The 14,467-nt window shown below is 38.4% G+C and overlaps 2 protein-coding genes across 2 annotated transcripts; one reads left to right on the top strand and one right to left on the bottom strand.

The window, feature by feature from the left end:
* The first annotated feature begins 321 nt into the window (after nt 1–321).
* LOC101745829 (cell division cycle 7-related protein kinase) lies at nt 322–8,817 on the top strand. The gene is made up of 8 exons (XM_038015895.2): nt 322–851; nt 1,832–2,057; nt 2,480–2,573; nt 3,722–3,864; nt 4,090–4,318; nt 7,368–7,659; nt 7,729–7,934; nt 8,025–8,817. Exons 1-8 carry the CDS (start codon nt 752–754, stop codon nt 8,163–8,165), a joined length of 1,431 nt encoding a protein of 476 aa, XP_037871823.1. The 5' UTR covers nt 322–751; the 3' UTR covers nt 8,166–8,817.
* A 242-nt stretch (nt 8,818–9,059) lies between these two features.
* Nucleotides 9,060–14,054, bottom strand: LOC101741726 (protein OPI10 homolog). The gene is made up of 4 exons (XM_004928665.5): nt 13,914–14,054; nt 12,910–13,162; nt 12,225–12,334; nt 9,060–11,897 (listed from the first exon to the last, which is right to left on the bottom strand). Exons 1-4 carry the CDS (start codon nt 13,950–13,952, stop codon nt 11,694–11,696), a joined length of 606 nt encoding a protein of 201 aa, XP_004928722.1. The 5' UTR covers nt 13,953–14,054; the 3' UTR covers nt 9,060–11,693.
* Nucleotides 14,055–14,467: the final 413 nt, after the last annotated feature.

The following is a 14,467-nucleotide window of genomic DNA, read 5'->3' as shown; positions in this document are numbered from 1 at the left end:
TATTGGTATTATCGTATCGTTCGACATAAATGCATCGGGCATCATTTAGGCCACAACCCATTCCCGATCCTGCGGACAGAATGGAAAGCAGTCGACGTCGCCCAAAACACGTCATCTCGGATCCTCCCGATCCACTAACGGTGCTTTTAGGTACTTCAAGCACCGGTCACCGTTCTCGTCGAACCCGACGCTTGCGTCGAAGGGCTCGACGAGCAAATTAACTCTCAGACACAGCCCACTGAGTTTCTCGCCGGATCTTCTCAGTGGGTCGCGTTTCCGATCCGGTGGTAGATTCTGCGAAGCACGACTCTTGCTAGGGTTCGTGTTAGCAACATCGTCAGGTTTGAGCCCCGTGAGCTCACCTACTAAAGTTAGGGTTACGCTGACATAGCCTCTCAAGGCTCTCAGCTTAGGTAGGAGAAAAAAAAAAAAAAATAGGCCACAACCACTCCGTCATCATGATATTCCATAATCCATTTTAGGATATTCGTTCTCTTCATTCACTTGTGTTTTAATATTCGTGTAACAGATAAGGCCTTTTTTTATATTCGATAATTTATGTCATGAAAATAAAATTAAGAGTCACGGCTGTACAATGTGATTTCTTCGCTTTCTTGTATTCGAAAACTAAGAAATTTCAATTGTTTTGTGTTTCTTGTTTCTCCGTTCCCGTGTTATTTATTTTATAATTTACAATATTCAGCAAAACAACCCATATGAGGAAATATAACTACTCATAAATTAAACCAATATGTCCAGATCTAGGGGATTTGAAATAAGAGAAGGGTTACGTTCTCATAAAAAGCTCAAAGAAAATAAAAATGAAAATGAGACTTCTGATTCTTCTGAACGTAAGTTTAGATAAAAAATAATAAGAATAATTATTTTAAAAAAAGTAAATTAAAAATCGTATTAACGTACTTTGACTGACCTGGTGGTGCAGTAGTTAGCGCCCTAGACTATTGTACCAGGGCTCGTGGGTTTGACTCCCGGGCAAACGTGTACCCATATCACGGAATCCTGATTTGGGGCCGGATGATCGTGCATGACTTGTTTACTGTTATTTATTATTAATTACATATGTACAAAACAATTCAATTAGTTGAAGTCAATTAAATTTGCATCACTTATGGATACATAGTTCAAAAACTACTGGTCAGATCTCAATAAACTTTAAATAGGAGCACATGAGAACCATCGCTCTTCAAATAAAAAAGAATCATTAAAATATCCTAAAAAAAGTTCTAAGAAAAGTAAAAAAAATGTATATCTCCTCCCCTTTTGAAGTCGTTTTTAAAAAGACAGAAATATAACGATTTGTAAATAGAAGATAGATCATATTACTTTCATAAGCATCGTGAATGTCAATCAAAGTATTACCTTATGTATTAGCCTTAATATTACACTTATTATGAGAAGAACCATCTCTCAATAGATTGAACCTAATTATTTTATTATATCTGTTATATAACCACCATAATACCTGTGGTGAAATGAAGTAGACAGGTATAATTTTTTCTTATAAAATACACACAACTTAATACATGTTCCTGAATGACTTCCGCCATAACTTAGTGAATAAGAATCAAACACACAAAAATGTAACTTATACAATAGTTAGTACAACTGAGACAGTTGTTTTCAAGTCTTATGGTGATTGGCAGCATTCACATTGTGATTTTTATATGCTCTGGTAACCACCTAACATCAGATACTACATGAGATTGTTCACCCGATTACACAGTGAAGACAAAACTGTGTCATTAAACACATAGACATCCAATAAATAAGTACATTAATAATTTAAAATAATTATTGTATTTATCTCTAGGTGAACAAATATGTGAACTTTTATATAAGCTACCAAAACTGGACAAGATTTTTGAAGTGCACCGAAAGATAGGAGAAGGAACATTTAGTTCAGTGTATTTAGGCTCACTGAGACAGCATTCATCTTTGCTAGACAAAGACAAGCGTTGGTTTGCCATAAAACACTTGGTACCTACTGCACATCCAGCTCGGATTGAACACGAGTTAAGGTGTCTACAGGACATAGGGTATGTTTTAAAAATGAATCTGCATCATTACTAATATACACAGGCATTATGTCCCATATATTTATTTGACTAGAATTTATTTTAAAGTACAATCTACGTAATTACTTATCACCCCATGGGATGTTGTTGCCATCTGCTCATCTAAAAATGACACAGGAATCTGCCATTCATGGATCAAGGTCAAATCTACACAAGGGCACGTCATTATGTGTGAACATCATCATTTGTTGTTACAGATGAGGTTATTAAGTCGTAATCCTAAATCTTGTTGAATTTATATCTATATGCTATGAGTAACAAGACCATCATTAACTGAATAGTACCACATTGGCACATGAGTTAATGTGTGTTTGAATGTCTAGCTTGTGTAGAGGTATTTATCCATTAATTTAATTGAACATTTTACGTGTGTTATATTACAGAGGCAAACATCATGTGATTGGAGTGGAGCTCTGTCTTCGTAATCTCGACACTATTGTATTTGTAATGCCCTATCTACCTCATAAAAAGTTTTCTGTGAGTATGTCAGTCAATCTATATAAACAATATTTCAAACATTAATAGCATCATGGAACATTTACTTATCTGTTGGAAAAATAATACTCAAAGTTTCAGTTGAATCTAAATTAGTCTTATGGAAAGATAATATGTGTTAATGAACATTCAGTTTCATAAAGTATTAGACAGAAAATCATTAATTGTGTCAAAACTGCCATGACAATAGTTAGTTTTTTAATGAAATTATTTTCATTTCAGAAAATATCATATAAAGTTAATATTTTACACAATGCAAAGTACTAAAAGCAAACAAGCTTAAGAGTAGAATATTTTTTTTTGATAATTGATTAATGATGATGTTGGTGATTTGATTTTTAATGACCAGGATAATGGCAGATCAATATACAATACAATAAATTAAATAAATTCATTAACTTTGATTTTGTGTTGAAAACAGTTTTACAAAACATTAAAACTCTTTCACACCTTACAGTCCAAAACTGTTGTGCGACCATGTACTGAAAATCTATACTAATATTATAAAGAGGAAAGATTTGTTTGTTTGTTTGTTTCGAATAGGCTCCGAAACTACTGGACCGATTTGAAAAATTCTTTTTCCATTAGAAGCCGACATTGTCCCTGATGAACATAGGCTACTTTTTTTAATTTTTTTTTTTTTTTTAGTTTCATGTGTGTTTTAATGTTTCCGTAGCGAAGCGAGGGCGGGTCGCTAGTATCTAATATAACACAACACATTCGACACAAGCGACACATTCTCGATCCTGCGGACCGAATGGTAAACAGTCGTCGTCACCCAAAACACGTCATTTAGGATCCTCCCGATCCACTAACGGTGCTTTTAGGTACCTCAAGCACCGGTCACCGTTCTCGTCGAACCCGTCGCTTGCGACGAAGGGCTCGGTGAGTAAATTAACCCACAGACTCAGCCCACTGAGTTTCTCGCCGGATCTTCTCAGTGGGTCCTGATTCTGCGAAGCACTACTCGTGCTATGGTCTCTCAAGACCATCAGTTTATGAAGGAAAAAAAACTAAGCGACGTAACTGACCAGGCTGGTAGATCTAGATCTAGTGTTAGCGATCTACCTTCTCTGGGTACAGTAGGACTAAATAAAATATTATATGGAAGAGCTGGGATCCGTTCCCAGGAGTACGTGGGCGACATGGACGCGGCCGAGCTGCGCGAGTACATGCGCGCGCTGCTCGAGGCGCTCCGGCACGTGCACTCGTTCGGTGTCATACATCGAGACGTCAAACCCAGTAACTTTTTGTACGATCGAGAAAATAGGAGGTGAGCATACCGGGCTATACTGTACACAAACAAATAAAATTAAAATACTTGAATTTCTAGAAAAGTTTTGTGTGAAAAAATGTACTTAAAGTATTTCTGGAATCGTAGCCTTGCCTGGAGATAGAGTCCATATATTTAAATCAAAATTATTTACCTAACTACCTGTAAAGATAATTTATTGAATAACTGTTTGTGTTCTACTAAGTTTATTACCTTTTTAACTAGATATCAATTAGTAGACTTCGGCCTGGCTCAGCGACTGGTCCCCGGCACCGACGAGGAGCCCCCGGCGCCCCCCCGGTCCTCGGCCCCCCGCAAGCGTCCCCGGGAGGCCGAGGGCGCCACACCGGAAGCGAAGCGACTCGCACTTGACCTCTCACTGAAGACTAACGCTAGCAAAATATCTATTGTTGAAACTAATCCCATGCCGCTGTCTCCTAGAAGCAATGTCAAGGTATGTCGGGTTTTCCTTTCTCATCTATTTAATGTTTAATTAACTACATTTGAATAACTAGCAGCTTGTCTTCACTACGGGGACTATAATTTATTAATGATTTGATTGAATTAAGGTTGTGGTTGGGTTTACTAGAAGAGGGGACCGGGTCACTGCGAGAACGCGTTTGAATTTTATTCTCGCGCCCGTAATCGTGCCATTAAATTATATACCGGTAAAATGGGGCGATTAGGGATTGAGAGGCGAATCGGGAAAAAACCGGGAAAATCTTTCGACGCTCAATATAAGTTTTATATTCGTTACAAAATCTTCCATTTTTTGTAGTTCAATAGTAGAATGTTGAAAGTTCACAAAACAACTCTGAATATGCATGATAATAGCTGCTAACTTATAAAAAATCGCGTTTCAAATTAACTTCCTGTGGTGGTAATTATTTTAGTGCTAGAAACTTTGCTCTCTTTTATTTATTTGATAATAACAGAAGACGACTATGATTTATAAACGTTATTTAGTGTTTAAACCAGCATATATATTAAAAGTAAGTCTCAGTTGTTATTGGTTTTAATGTATTTGATTAAATAAAAATACATGTAAAAATCTGTTGTTTTTGGGGATATTGGGGACGTCTTAGGTACAAATAACAACGAAAAAGGGGTCAATTGGGATGAGAATACGTGAAATGGAAACGACCTAAGTATAAATAGGTACAGGTTTGTAGGGTTGTCTATGTAGTTATAACAATATTTTTTAAATTTGTTGGTAAAAATCTGGTTTATTCGAAGCGAAATTGGGAATAAGTCTTTAGTTGAAATAGATAAGCAATTTAATATAAGTAAGTCGATTTTGCAGAGACATGTAACAAGATCAATGAAATCTCAAGGTGGACAAAAATGTCTAAGTAATACATAATAAAATATTTAATATTTGTTCAGAGTGGGGGTATTCATCTGATTAATCCATGGAATAACCGACACACCTAATCTCTTAACCCAGATAGAAATATCAGCACTGTCGATTGCACCTATAATTGAGGTGATGTCTGCCATGTACTTTTGTCAGTTTTTCAATTATTTTTTTATTTATGATCACTTTGTTGGTGCAACTAAATAAATAAATAAATTAAAACTATATATAAAAATAAAAGTAGTGCCAACCCTAGCAAATTTCTCATTTCGTCCCAATTAACCGCAATTTTCGGGTAAATAGGGATTACACCTATTTTTGCATTTTTTGCTTAAACTGGAATGCTAGTTGCATAATTTTAAATTAGACAACAAAGATGCCCCCAAGACTCAATCATTTTGATCCTGATATAGCATTATATACATCAACAACTACCTTAAAATTGCTCATAAAGTTGGAATTTGTCCCTAATCGCCCCATTTTACGGTAATCGAAATGATGTTGTTAATAATGTGCACGAAATGCTAACGTATTAAAAAGGTAAGGATTAATACTGTATCTGTCTAATTATCTTTAAAATTGTCGCATTATACATGACCACTTTTTTAAAAGCTATCACGGGTACAGTAAGTTATCCTTCAAAAGTAGACATATGCCACCGCTGACCTATTTGTAGATCTATACAAGAAGAATATACCACCAATACATTGTTTTGTTATATCTTATAAGGTTTAGGCAACTTTTCATTGAAAGCTTCCAGGCGGCTTAATGTTTTAGTCAATATACTTAGTCTGGCCATAAATACTGTTACAATTAAAAATAAACAAAATATTACATTTGAATTTGGAATCTGTCAATTTTATAATATGATTGCTCATTGAGTTTTCTCATTTTGGCGCCAATACATTGTACAATATTTTGCGATATTAAAATGGAGTGGGGTGATAAAGAGAACCGAATCGCTGTGATTGCATTACACAAAGTAGATATGGAGCCAAATGCAATTTTTAAAACTCCATACGCTTGGTATTAGTAAAATGTTTGTGTACCAGGCTATTAATAGGTGCGATGAGACCTCTGTTTGTGACAGAAAAAGATCTGGCCGTCCACGTAGTGTTCGTACGAAAAAGGTGGTCAAAGCAGTAAGGGAAAGAATTCGAAGAAATCCTGTCCGAAAGCAAAAGATTTTATCTCGGGAGATGAAGATAGCACCTAGAACCATGTCGCGTATTTTAAAAGATGACTTAGGCCTTGCAGCCTATAAGAGACGTACTGGTCATTTCTTAACTGATAATTTAAAAGAGAATAGGGTGATAAAATCGAAACAAGTACTGAAGCGGTACGCAAAGGGAGGTCATAGAAAAATTTTGCTTACGGATGAGAATTTTTTTACAATTGAGCAACATTTTAACAAACAAAATTTTCCCATGGAAAGAGTGCGTGCTTCTATTGATAACTGGCCTCAACGTTTAAAGGACTGTATTGCAGCCAATGGAGACCACTTCGAATAAACTTTTTATACTTTAAATTGTTTTATATTTATGTGTTAAACTAACACACTGTAAAAGTAATAAATGTTATTTGCCATATTTTTTTTTTGTTTTCCTTTGTCTCAGTATTTATGGCCAAACTAAGTATATGAAAACTTAACAAACGATATATTCCGTCGATCTGCGTTGGTGAAAACGCTATCGGGGTCTTTATATGTAGTGACTATTGTTCCGTTTGGTTCTTTGTTTCATATTTAATGTCATTGAACATGATTTTACTCTTGTATTGTACATTTTGTAAATGTGAATGTTATTTTGTGTGCATGCAGCCACTGGATGAAACGTCAAGTGTATGGTATGAGTTTTGTGTGTTTATTCATTGTGATGGAATAAAATCAATAAAAATGTAATGTCCCAAGCCACAGAAATATTGTGTTCAGGATATATGTGTAACTATACTGAGATCTTAGAACTTATATCTCAAGGTGGGTGACGCATTTACGTTGTAGACGTCTATGGGCTCCAGTAACCACTTAACACCAAGTGGGCTGTGAGCTCGTTCGCCCATCTAAGCAATAAAAAAAAAATGTTTTGGCCTGAAATAAACATTAATTTTTGTTGGAAGCTGTACTGAATAAAATTGTGCGTGCGTGCAGAGAGCGGCGCCGTGCGCGTGCGCGGGTCGCGGCGCGGTGTGCGGCGCGTGCAGCGTGCGCCCCCCCGCCCGCGCCCCGCGCGCCGGCACGCAGGGCTTCCGCCCCCCCGAGGTGCTGCTGCGGTACGGCGCGCAGACCACCGCCGTGGACACGTGGGCGTGCGGCGTCGTGCTGTGCTCCGTGCTCACCGCGCGCTACCCGCTGCTGCGCGCCGCCGACGACCTCGCCGCCCTCGCCGAGCTCGCCGCGCTGCTCGGCACCCGCCCCCTGCAGCGCGCCGCCGCCGCCCTCGGTAACTACACGCTGCCAGCCATGTATTAGCGATGCTCAAAAGCAATTATATTGTTATAATATTAATTAGGTCGCCGTTTGATCACATCGTCCCCCCGACGCGGGCTGTGTCTCCGCAAGCTGTGCGCCCGCCTCCGCGGCTGTCCCCCCCCGGCCCCCGCGGCGCCGACCCCCGGCCCCCGGGCCCGCGCCCCCCGCCCCCTCCTCCCGGCGGCGTCGTGCTTGCACTGTCGGTGCCTCACGCACGAGTGTATTTGTCGAGACGAGGATAAAGACGTAAGTATGAAATTTATTCTATTCAAAATTTTCAATGATCGGTTTTATAACGTATAAAACAACAATAACAAGTACGCCTCGCCCGGGCAGGCCGCCGCGGTGTCCCCGGGCCGCAGCGTGGCGGGGTTCCCGGACAGCGCGTTCTCGCTGTGCTGGCGGCTGCTGCAGCCGCTGCCGGCGCACAGGCTCTCCGCGGAGCAGGCCCTCCAACACGAGTTCTTCAACTCCTGACCACTCCACCGCTGCTGCTGGAGTTACATATATTGCGCACACAAGCGCCGCATTAGCTAGATTGTTATTTAATATTTTACTGTTAATTTATTTATAACACAGAAGTACCGAGCGAGCCGAGCGCGGCGCGGCATCGCCGACACCGCGAGATTTCATTTTCGAACCATTTTCTTTATTGAAAATGTTGTCGTTCCCGACATTTTTAATGAAGTAAAACCGGTTCCAATAAACTGCCACAGCCGGAGGCGGCGGCTCGTCAGTATCTCGAAAACAAATCAAAATGTACATGGGTCGGCAAACAGACTAATTAGTGGTACTAAAATGTTTTGCCTCTTGTTTATTTATCGCATTGATATGTGAACGAGCTCACCACCCACCTGGTGCGGAGTGACCGCGGCGGCTGCCGGTCGCAGGGGACTCTTGTCCTATAAAGTGTTTTTAAATATTATGGAATTAAAATTCGCTTATTTTGCATGAATGTTTATTAAAACACAAGTGACACTATGTCATTAAATTGTCCATCTGCAACTTTTTGTAGAGCCGCGTGCTTCGTGTTAGTCTGTTACTCACTGTCACTTGTTGGTGTCTGTGCTGGGTACAGCCGGGGACAGCTGGGGACTTGTTTTTGTACTCAATAAAACATGCTCTTGAATACGTATTTTTATTGACTTGGACTTAACTAACAGAGTTTGCCGTTTCCACTAATTTAGCACTCGTGAGCGCACCAAGCGGTGGGGGTGGCGACAGGGCCCCCTCGCGCTGCTAACAATGTTAAACTTTTTATTTAATAACACAAACCCACTTGAAGTTGTGCGAATCTCAAACTTCTTCCCCGCGTCAAGATGGCGACCGTCCCGGGGCGGCCGGGGCGGTCGACGAACAGAAACACAAGTGTTATAAAAATCATTCTTTATTAAAAAAACATTCTTAAGCAGTCTTGGCGCCTCCCGCACACGATATCTATATATATAAAAATAATAAAATATATGTACACCTAAAATAGCCCAATAGATAAGAAACTTTGCAACCATATACAAAGGGCTGCGACATGACCACTCCGACGGGCACGGGTGCGTGAGTGCCGGATGGTGGCGCTGCGGCCAGGGATATTATCTTTTGAAAATTTGGCCTATAAATTGTTCTGAAATGTCTTATATAGTTGGCTTTCTGAATCGTCTTATAGCCGTTATGTGTTAATATAAAGTTGCATTTCGTTGCGGGCGAAGCCGCGGGCGCAGTTAGTTACTTGTAAATACACGGCTAATTACAATTGAAGGCAGCTGTCATCACTGAGGCACGTACATTGAACACGATTGTCTACGGACACCCGTGACAGCTCCTGGTAACAGGACCAGAACAATCTACAAGAACCGAACATTTATTTACAAAACTAAACGTAATATTGCTTGTTTCGTAATTACTTAAATACTTCATTAACCTACTACAACATGAAGGCAGTCCCCCACGTTCTTTAGAGGTCATTCAAAATCGCGTTCCATTGCGTGCAATGTACGTAACGACAATATAGTAGTGAGTGCAGCGCCACCTGTCCGCGTGTTCGGGAATTATTGCAATGCACTACTGTACAGTCGCTCGATGACTGACGATGACATGCGCAGTGAACTTACTTATACAGGCACGTTAAAGGCTCATTGTTGGAATATTCAAGGACAACAACACCGGGTTAAACTTAACTATAGTATCTACTGAAGCTGTTTGCAGTTTGGCGAGAAAAAGGCCCGTTATTTAGTAGCTCGCAAGTTATCTCGGCAAATATAATGCTCCATGACAAGACTGACGAAAACTTACTTCAAATATTCGTTATTATTATTGAACAATTACATTGCAACGGGCAGCGAGATCTTTCGAATATAGCTTTTAATAATAGTTCCGACGCTATTCAATAAATCAAAAATAATAGTTTAACCCTCGGTGACCTATGAAATTGACAAAAATACCTCGACTCCGAGGACGTTGGTGCTGCGGCAACCGCGACTGTACCTGCGTAGAATGTGGGACATGCTCAACTTTGGATTTGGATAGTTCCTGATTCTCTTAAAGAGAAACTGGTGCCAGTTCGGCCAAACGAGCCAAGTGCATGTGAGCAACACGAAAGACAATATTGTATGGGGAAAGAAGATAATATAATTTTTAATATAATATTAAATATAATTTTCTTGTCAATTAAATTTTTTAATTTATTCCGTAGACTTCCGACATTACGCCATCATTTCTCCAACATTGCTAAGGTTGATCGACAATGAACAATAAAGCGTTTTATTTTTGGAGCTTATTCTACCATACACGAGTGCTCGAAATATTAATCTAATTATGTATAATATTTTAAGTATGTAAAGTTAGGTTAATTTGAATATTTCCAATTGAAGTAATCTGACATTAGTTAACAGTAACGTATTTTATATTTTTATTATTTATATTATTATTATATATATTATTATATATATTATTACATATTTCATCAACTAATATAAATTTGAATAAAAGTATATTTCAGTACTCTAAGAGATACGTTTATCAACCCCCTCTGCTTATTGTATTATATACATTAGGAATTCACAAACGTCTTCGTTCAAAAATTCAAAATCGCCAAAATATACAATTAGCGTACTGGTTGGAGGCTGGTGCCTAGTGGCAGGGCGTGTTGCGGGTCCCCCCGGGTGGGTGCCCCGGTGCTGCACATTTCCGCTGTAAAGCAGTAATATGTTCCAGTTGGAAGGGTGGGGCAGCCATTGTACAATAGAAGTGAATTCATGGGCTCCGGTGACCAGTTAACATCAGGTGGGCCGTGAGTTCATTCACAAATCCAAATAACCAATGCGATTGAACCGTAAAAGTAGTGTTAGCTGCTGTTAACTTTTTTGAGGCGAAAGTTTGTCAAAAGAGCATTTAAATTTCACACTTAAAATTTTAAAGTAATTGATGCCAACACAATCTGTAAGGATAATTGCCTGAAGGACTTAAGTTCACATTTCATTGTCATATAAAAAATAAAGACCAGCCATAATTTGGCATCGCTGTCCCGTAACATTGTGAAAACACATCTGAACTAATGTCATCATAATATTGTAAGATGTCCAGCTGTGGAGCCCGGGGGCCGACTCCCGGGTAGTGCCGTTGGCGACAGCGTACGACTACTAACCGTAAACATAAAATGTCTTCACAAAACCAGTTTCCAATTTGTCTCTTACATTGCTCATGAAATAAACATTGAGATATCTATGTAGGGAATTTTAGCTGGTCAATTAGTATAATTTATAATTACAAGTATTTTTACAGTTTAATGTGGCGTTTTTTTCAGTTTTGGTGGACAGTATTTGAATTTTAAATTAGTTTTTACCGCGAAAAGCGAAAATACTGAGTAAAATTTTTACATTAGTGGAGCCCTACCAATTACATTTCATTCGGTAACTCACTGCCGAGCGAGCAAGCATATTTAGTTTTTATTAATCAGAACCTTAATACATACTGCAGCTTGACACTCACACTACATAACAATCACTGATTTGATTAATTCTTCCAGAAATTAGGATTCTGCTGGAGCCTTCTCTCAAAGTTCTGGTACCACGTGTGAAGGGTGTTCAGCGGGATGTATGAAACACCAGGTGTGGGTGTCATCTGATCTTGCGTAACAGAGAATGATGCTACAAAATTGACTAAGTTTTCTAACATTTTCTGAGCAAATGTCACATAGTTGTTTGTTTCTTGGAGTGCCTGGAATAAACAATTATTTGGTGTACGTGTTTTTTATCTTGTTACTTAGCAGGAATAATTAATTGTACCTTGAGAAAATTTTAACTTGGCTTTTGATGCAATATAGAAAGATACCAATGCTTATAACTTTTGATTAAATCTAAAAAAGTATTCCATTAAGCTATTAAGTAGAAATATTTTATTCTGTAAAATCCATTACCAACTACACTATTAAAACGACTACACATTGATAATTGTCATGAGCACTCACGAATACATTCACAAGTTAAATGGAAATGAGTTACTTTTATTTATTGTCTAATGAACACTGACAGTGTAACTACTTACAACAGATGAAGCCAATAGTTGCACATTGGCTTCAGGCTCAATAGATATTCCTATTTGTGCATTGTGACATATCTGCTGCTGTCCAAATGTGCCCATGAATTTGTTTTCATCTGCAATCATTCAAAATCAATACAATACAAAATCATTACAAAATAGATTATCTTGTTTATAAGGTAAATGTTAGGATTTTTTTTTAGTCAGAGTCCCATGAGCTCGGCTACCAAGGATGGTGGCCAGAATAGATCCTAGAGGCTGCTGGCACATAGGTAGACAAAAAAACTATTTATATTGTATTTCATCAGCATCATATCATGTGTAAGATGTGAAGTGCGGATTCCAAAACAATTGTAATTTAGGCATATCTATTTTTATTTATTGCTTAGACATGTAATAGAGCCTACTATCCACTTGGTGTGGAATAGTTATTGGAACCCATAGATATCACAACATGAACACCACTACCGACCTTGAGACTTGAGGTCTATTGTTTTAGATGTATAGTATTTCCTCAAATTATAATTTTTGAGGGTTTAATTTTTATTACACAATGTTATTTGTTTTTTGTGAAAGTCGATTGTGAGCAAACACATTCTGCTAAATGCATTTTTAACAATAAAATTGGTAGCTGATGAGGAATTGAATACCAGCATTAGCCATCTTAACTTTTTTGGCCTCAAAAACTTACTTGTTAGCTCATGTAGTTTTTTTAAATTTGATATCTTAAATATGGCCGATGGCTTGATGTTCGAAATGTGACCAAGTAGCTGCCAGTTAGGAGGTGCGGCTGGGTCAGGCCAGCTCCAGTAGACCATTGCTGCTGTTCCAGGTGGTAGAGGTACAGCTCCTGTCAGAAATACTGCTACATGGTTGATGCTGTCTGCTTCTGTGATTGTGGTCAGGAATCTAGTCTCAGCAATAGGTGAGAAATCTGTGTGGACCTGGGGAATACAACACCTTTCAATTGATTAGGTGTATCTCTAGATAGAGTATTGTATCAAAATGTTCATGTATTCCATAATTTCTCAAGTCAAGGTTGAGCAATATCTTTTAGTTCTAGCATTAGCAGTATTATTGGGCTTTTTATTAGGTAACATTATAAATGCAAAGATTGTGAGGAATGTTGACTGTTTGTTACTCTTCCACACAAAAATTACTGGGCAGATTTTAATTAAACTATAATGAAATAGCATATTGTACTATCAATGAATGATATTATTATAATATCAATAGCAAGCAATAGCAGCAATAGCAATAATATATTTATAATTAGCAATATCTACAGTAGGATATATCCAGGTTTCATTATAAACACCTATATAAACCTAGCGCACCACTGAGATTTTAGAAAATAACTATTTACTCATCTCAGAATTGTCAGTGTTCTTAAATTATTTTACAGGCACCACTGTGACCACTTACACCAGTTGTGCGGTCGTGGTAGCTACATAGGTGGTGCACGACAAGCGTAAACTTAGTGGTACTTGTGCACATTTCTAACAGTAAGGTATTATTACTAATATTTTTTCATAATCAGGTAAAAATTTATAAACTCCCATAATTTGTACGGGTAACCATCTCATCTCTTCAGGTATTTTGTATTATATTTCAAACAAATTGGAATCTAAAGTTAAGCTTTGGTTTACTTAATTAACTGGGCATAGCCTTCTACAAAAAAAACACCGAACTCACCAGTCGCCCAGACACGATTAATCCAAAAACGTTAGTCATTTTATCTAGTGTTACTTAAATGACTACCTTCTATTTAATGTTTCTGGAACAATTTGCATCTAAATCCATACAAACCGTACATATATGTACCTACTCACAACAAATGTATCATTTTTTTAAGGAGTTTTATGACCTGGTTACTAAGACCTTTAGGTCATGTCTTACTTTAATTTATGTTCAAGTCTTATTTTTATGAAAAATGATAATATGGAGTGTACGGTGACTGTTCCGATACCATGACCATTAACACTGGCGTTCCACAAGGTTCGGTGCTCTCCCCCACGCTTTTCATCTTGTATATCAATGACATGCTGTCTATTGATAGCATGCCTTGCTATGCGGATGACAGCACGGGGGATGCGCGATATATCGGCCATCAGAGTCTCTCTCGGAGCGTGGTGCAAGAGAGACGATCAAAACTTGTGTCTGAAGTGGAGAACTCTCTGGGGCGAGTCTCCGAATGGGGTGAATTGAACTTGGTTCAATTCAACCCGACAAAGACACAAGTTTGCGCG

This window comes from Bombyx mori, chromosome 15 (genome assembly GCF_030269925.1).
Source record: "Bombyx mori chromosome 15, ASM3026992v2".
NCBI classification, from domain to species: domain Eukaryota; kingdom Metazoa; phylum Arthropoda; class Insecta; order Lepidoptera; family Bombycidae; genus Bombyx; species Bombyx mori.
This window is presented reverse-complemented; position numbering and strand designations above follow the sequence as displayed.

What these genes read in the sequence shown, in the direction of transcription:
- LOC101741726 (XM_004928665.5), bottom strand. Translation starts at nt 13,952, where the DNA reads ATGACTAACGTTTTTGGATTAATCGTGTCTGGGCGACTG. An exon ending in TAATCGTGTCTGGGCGACTG is followed by an intron (nt 13,163 to 13,913) that starts GTGAGTTCGGTG and finishes TGTATTCCCCAG; the next exon opens with GTCCACACAGATTTCTCACC. An exon ending in AAAACTACATGAGCTAACAA is followed by an intron (nt 12,335 to 12,909) that starts GTAAGTTTTTGA and finishes GAATGATTGCAG; the next exon opens with ATGAAAACAAATTCATGGGC.
- LOC101745829 (XM_038015895.2), top strand. Translation starts at nt 752, where the DNA reads ATGTCCAGATCTAGGGGATTTGAAATAAGAGAAGGGTTACGTTCTCAT. An exon ending in GACTTCTGATTCTTCTGAAC is followed by an intron (nt 852 to 1,831) that starts GTAAGTTTAGAT and finishes ATTTATCTCTAG; the next exon opens with GTGAACAAATATGTGAACTT. An exon ending in AGGTGTCTACAGGACATAGG is followed by an intron (nt 2,058 to 2,479) that starts GTATGTTTTAAA and finishes GTTATATTACAG; the next exon opens with AGGCAAACATCATGTGATTG.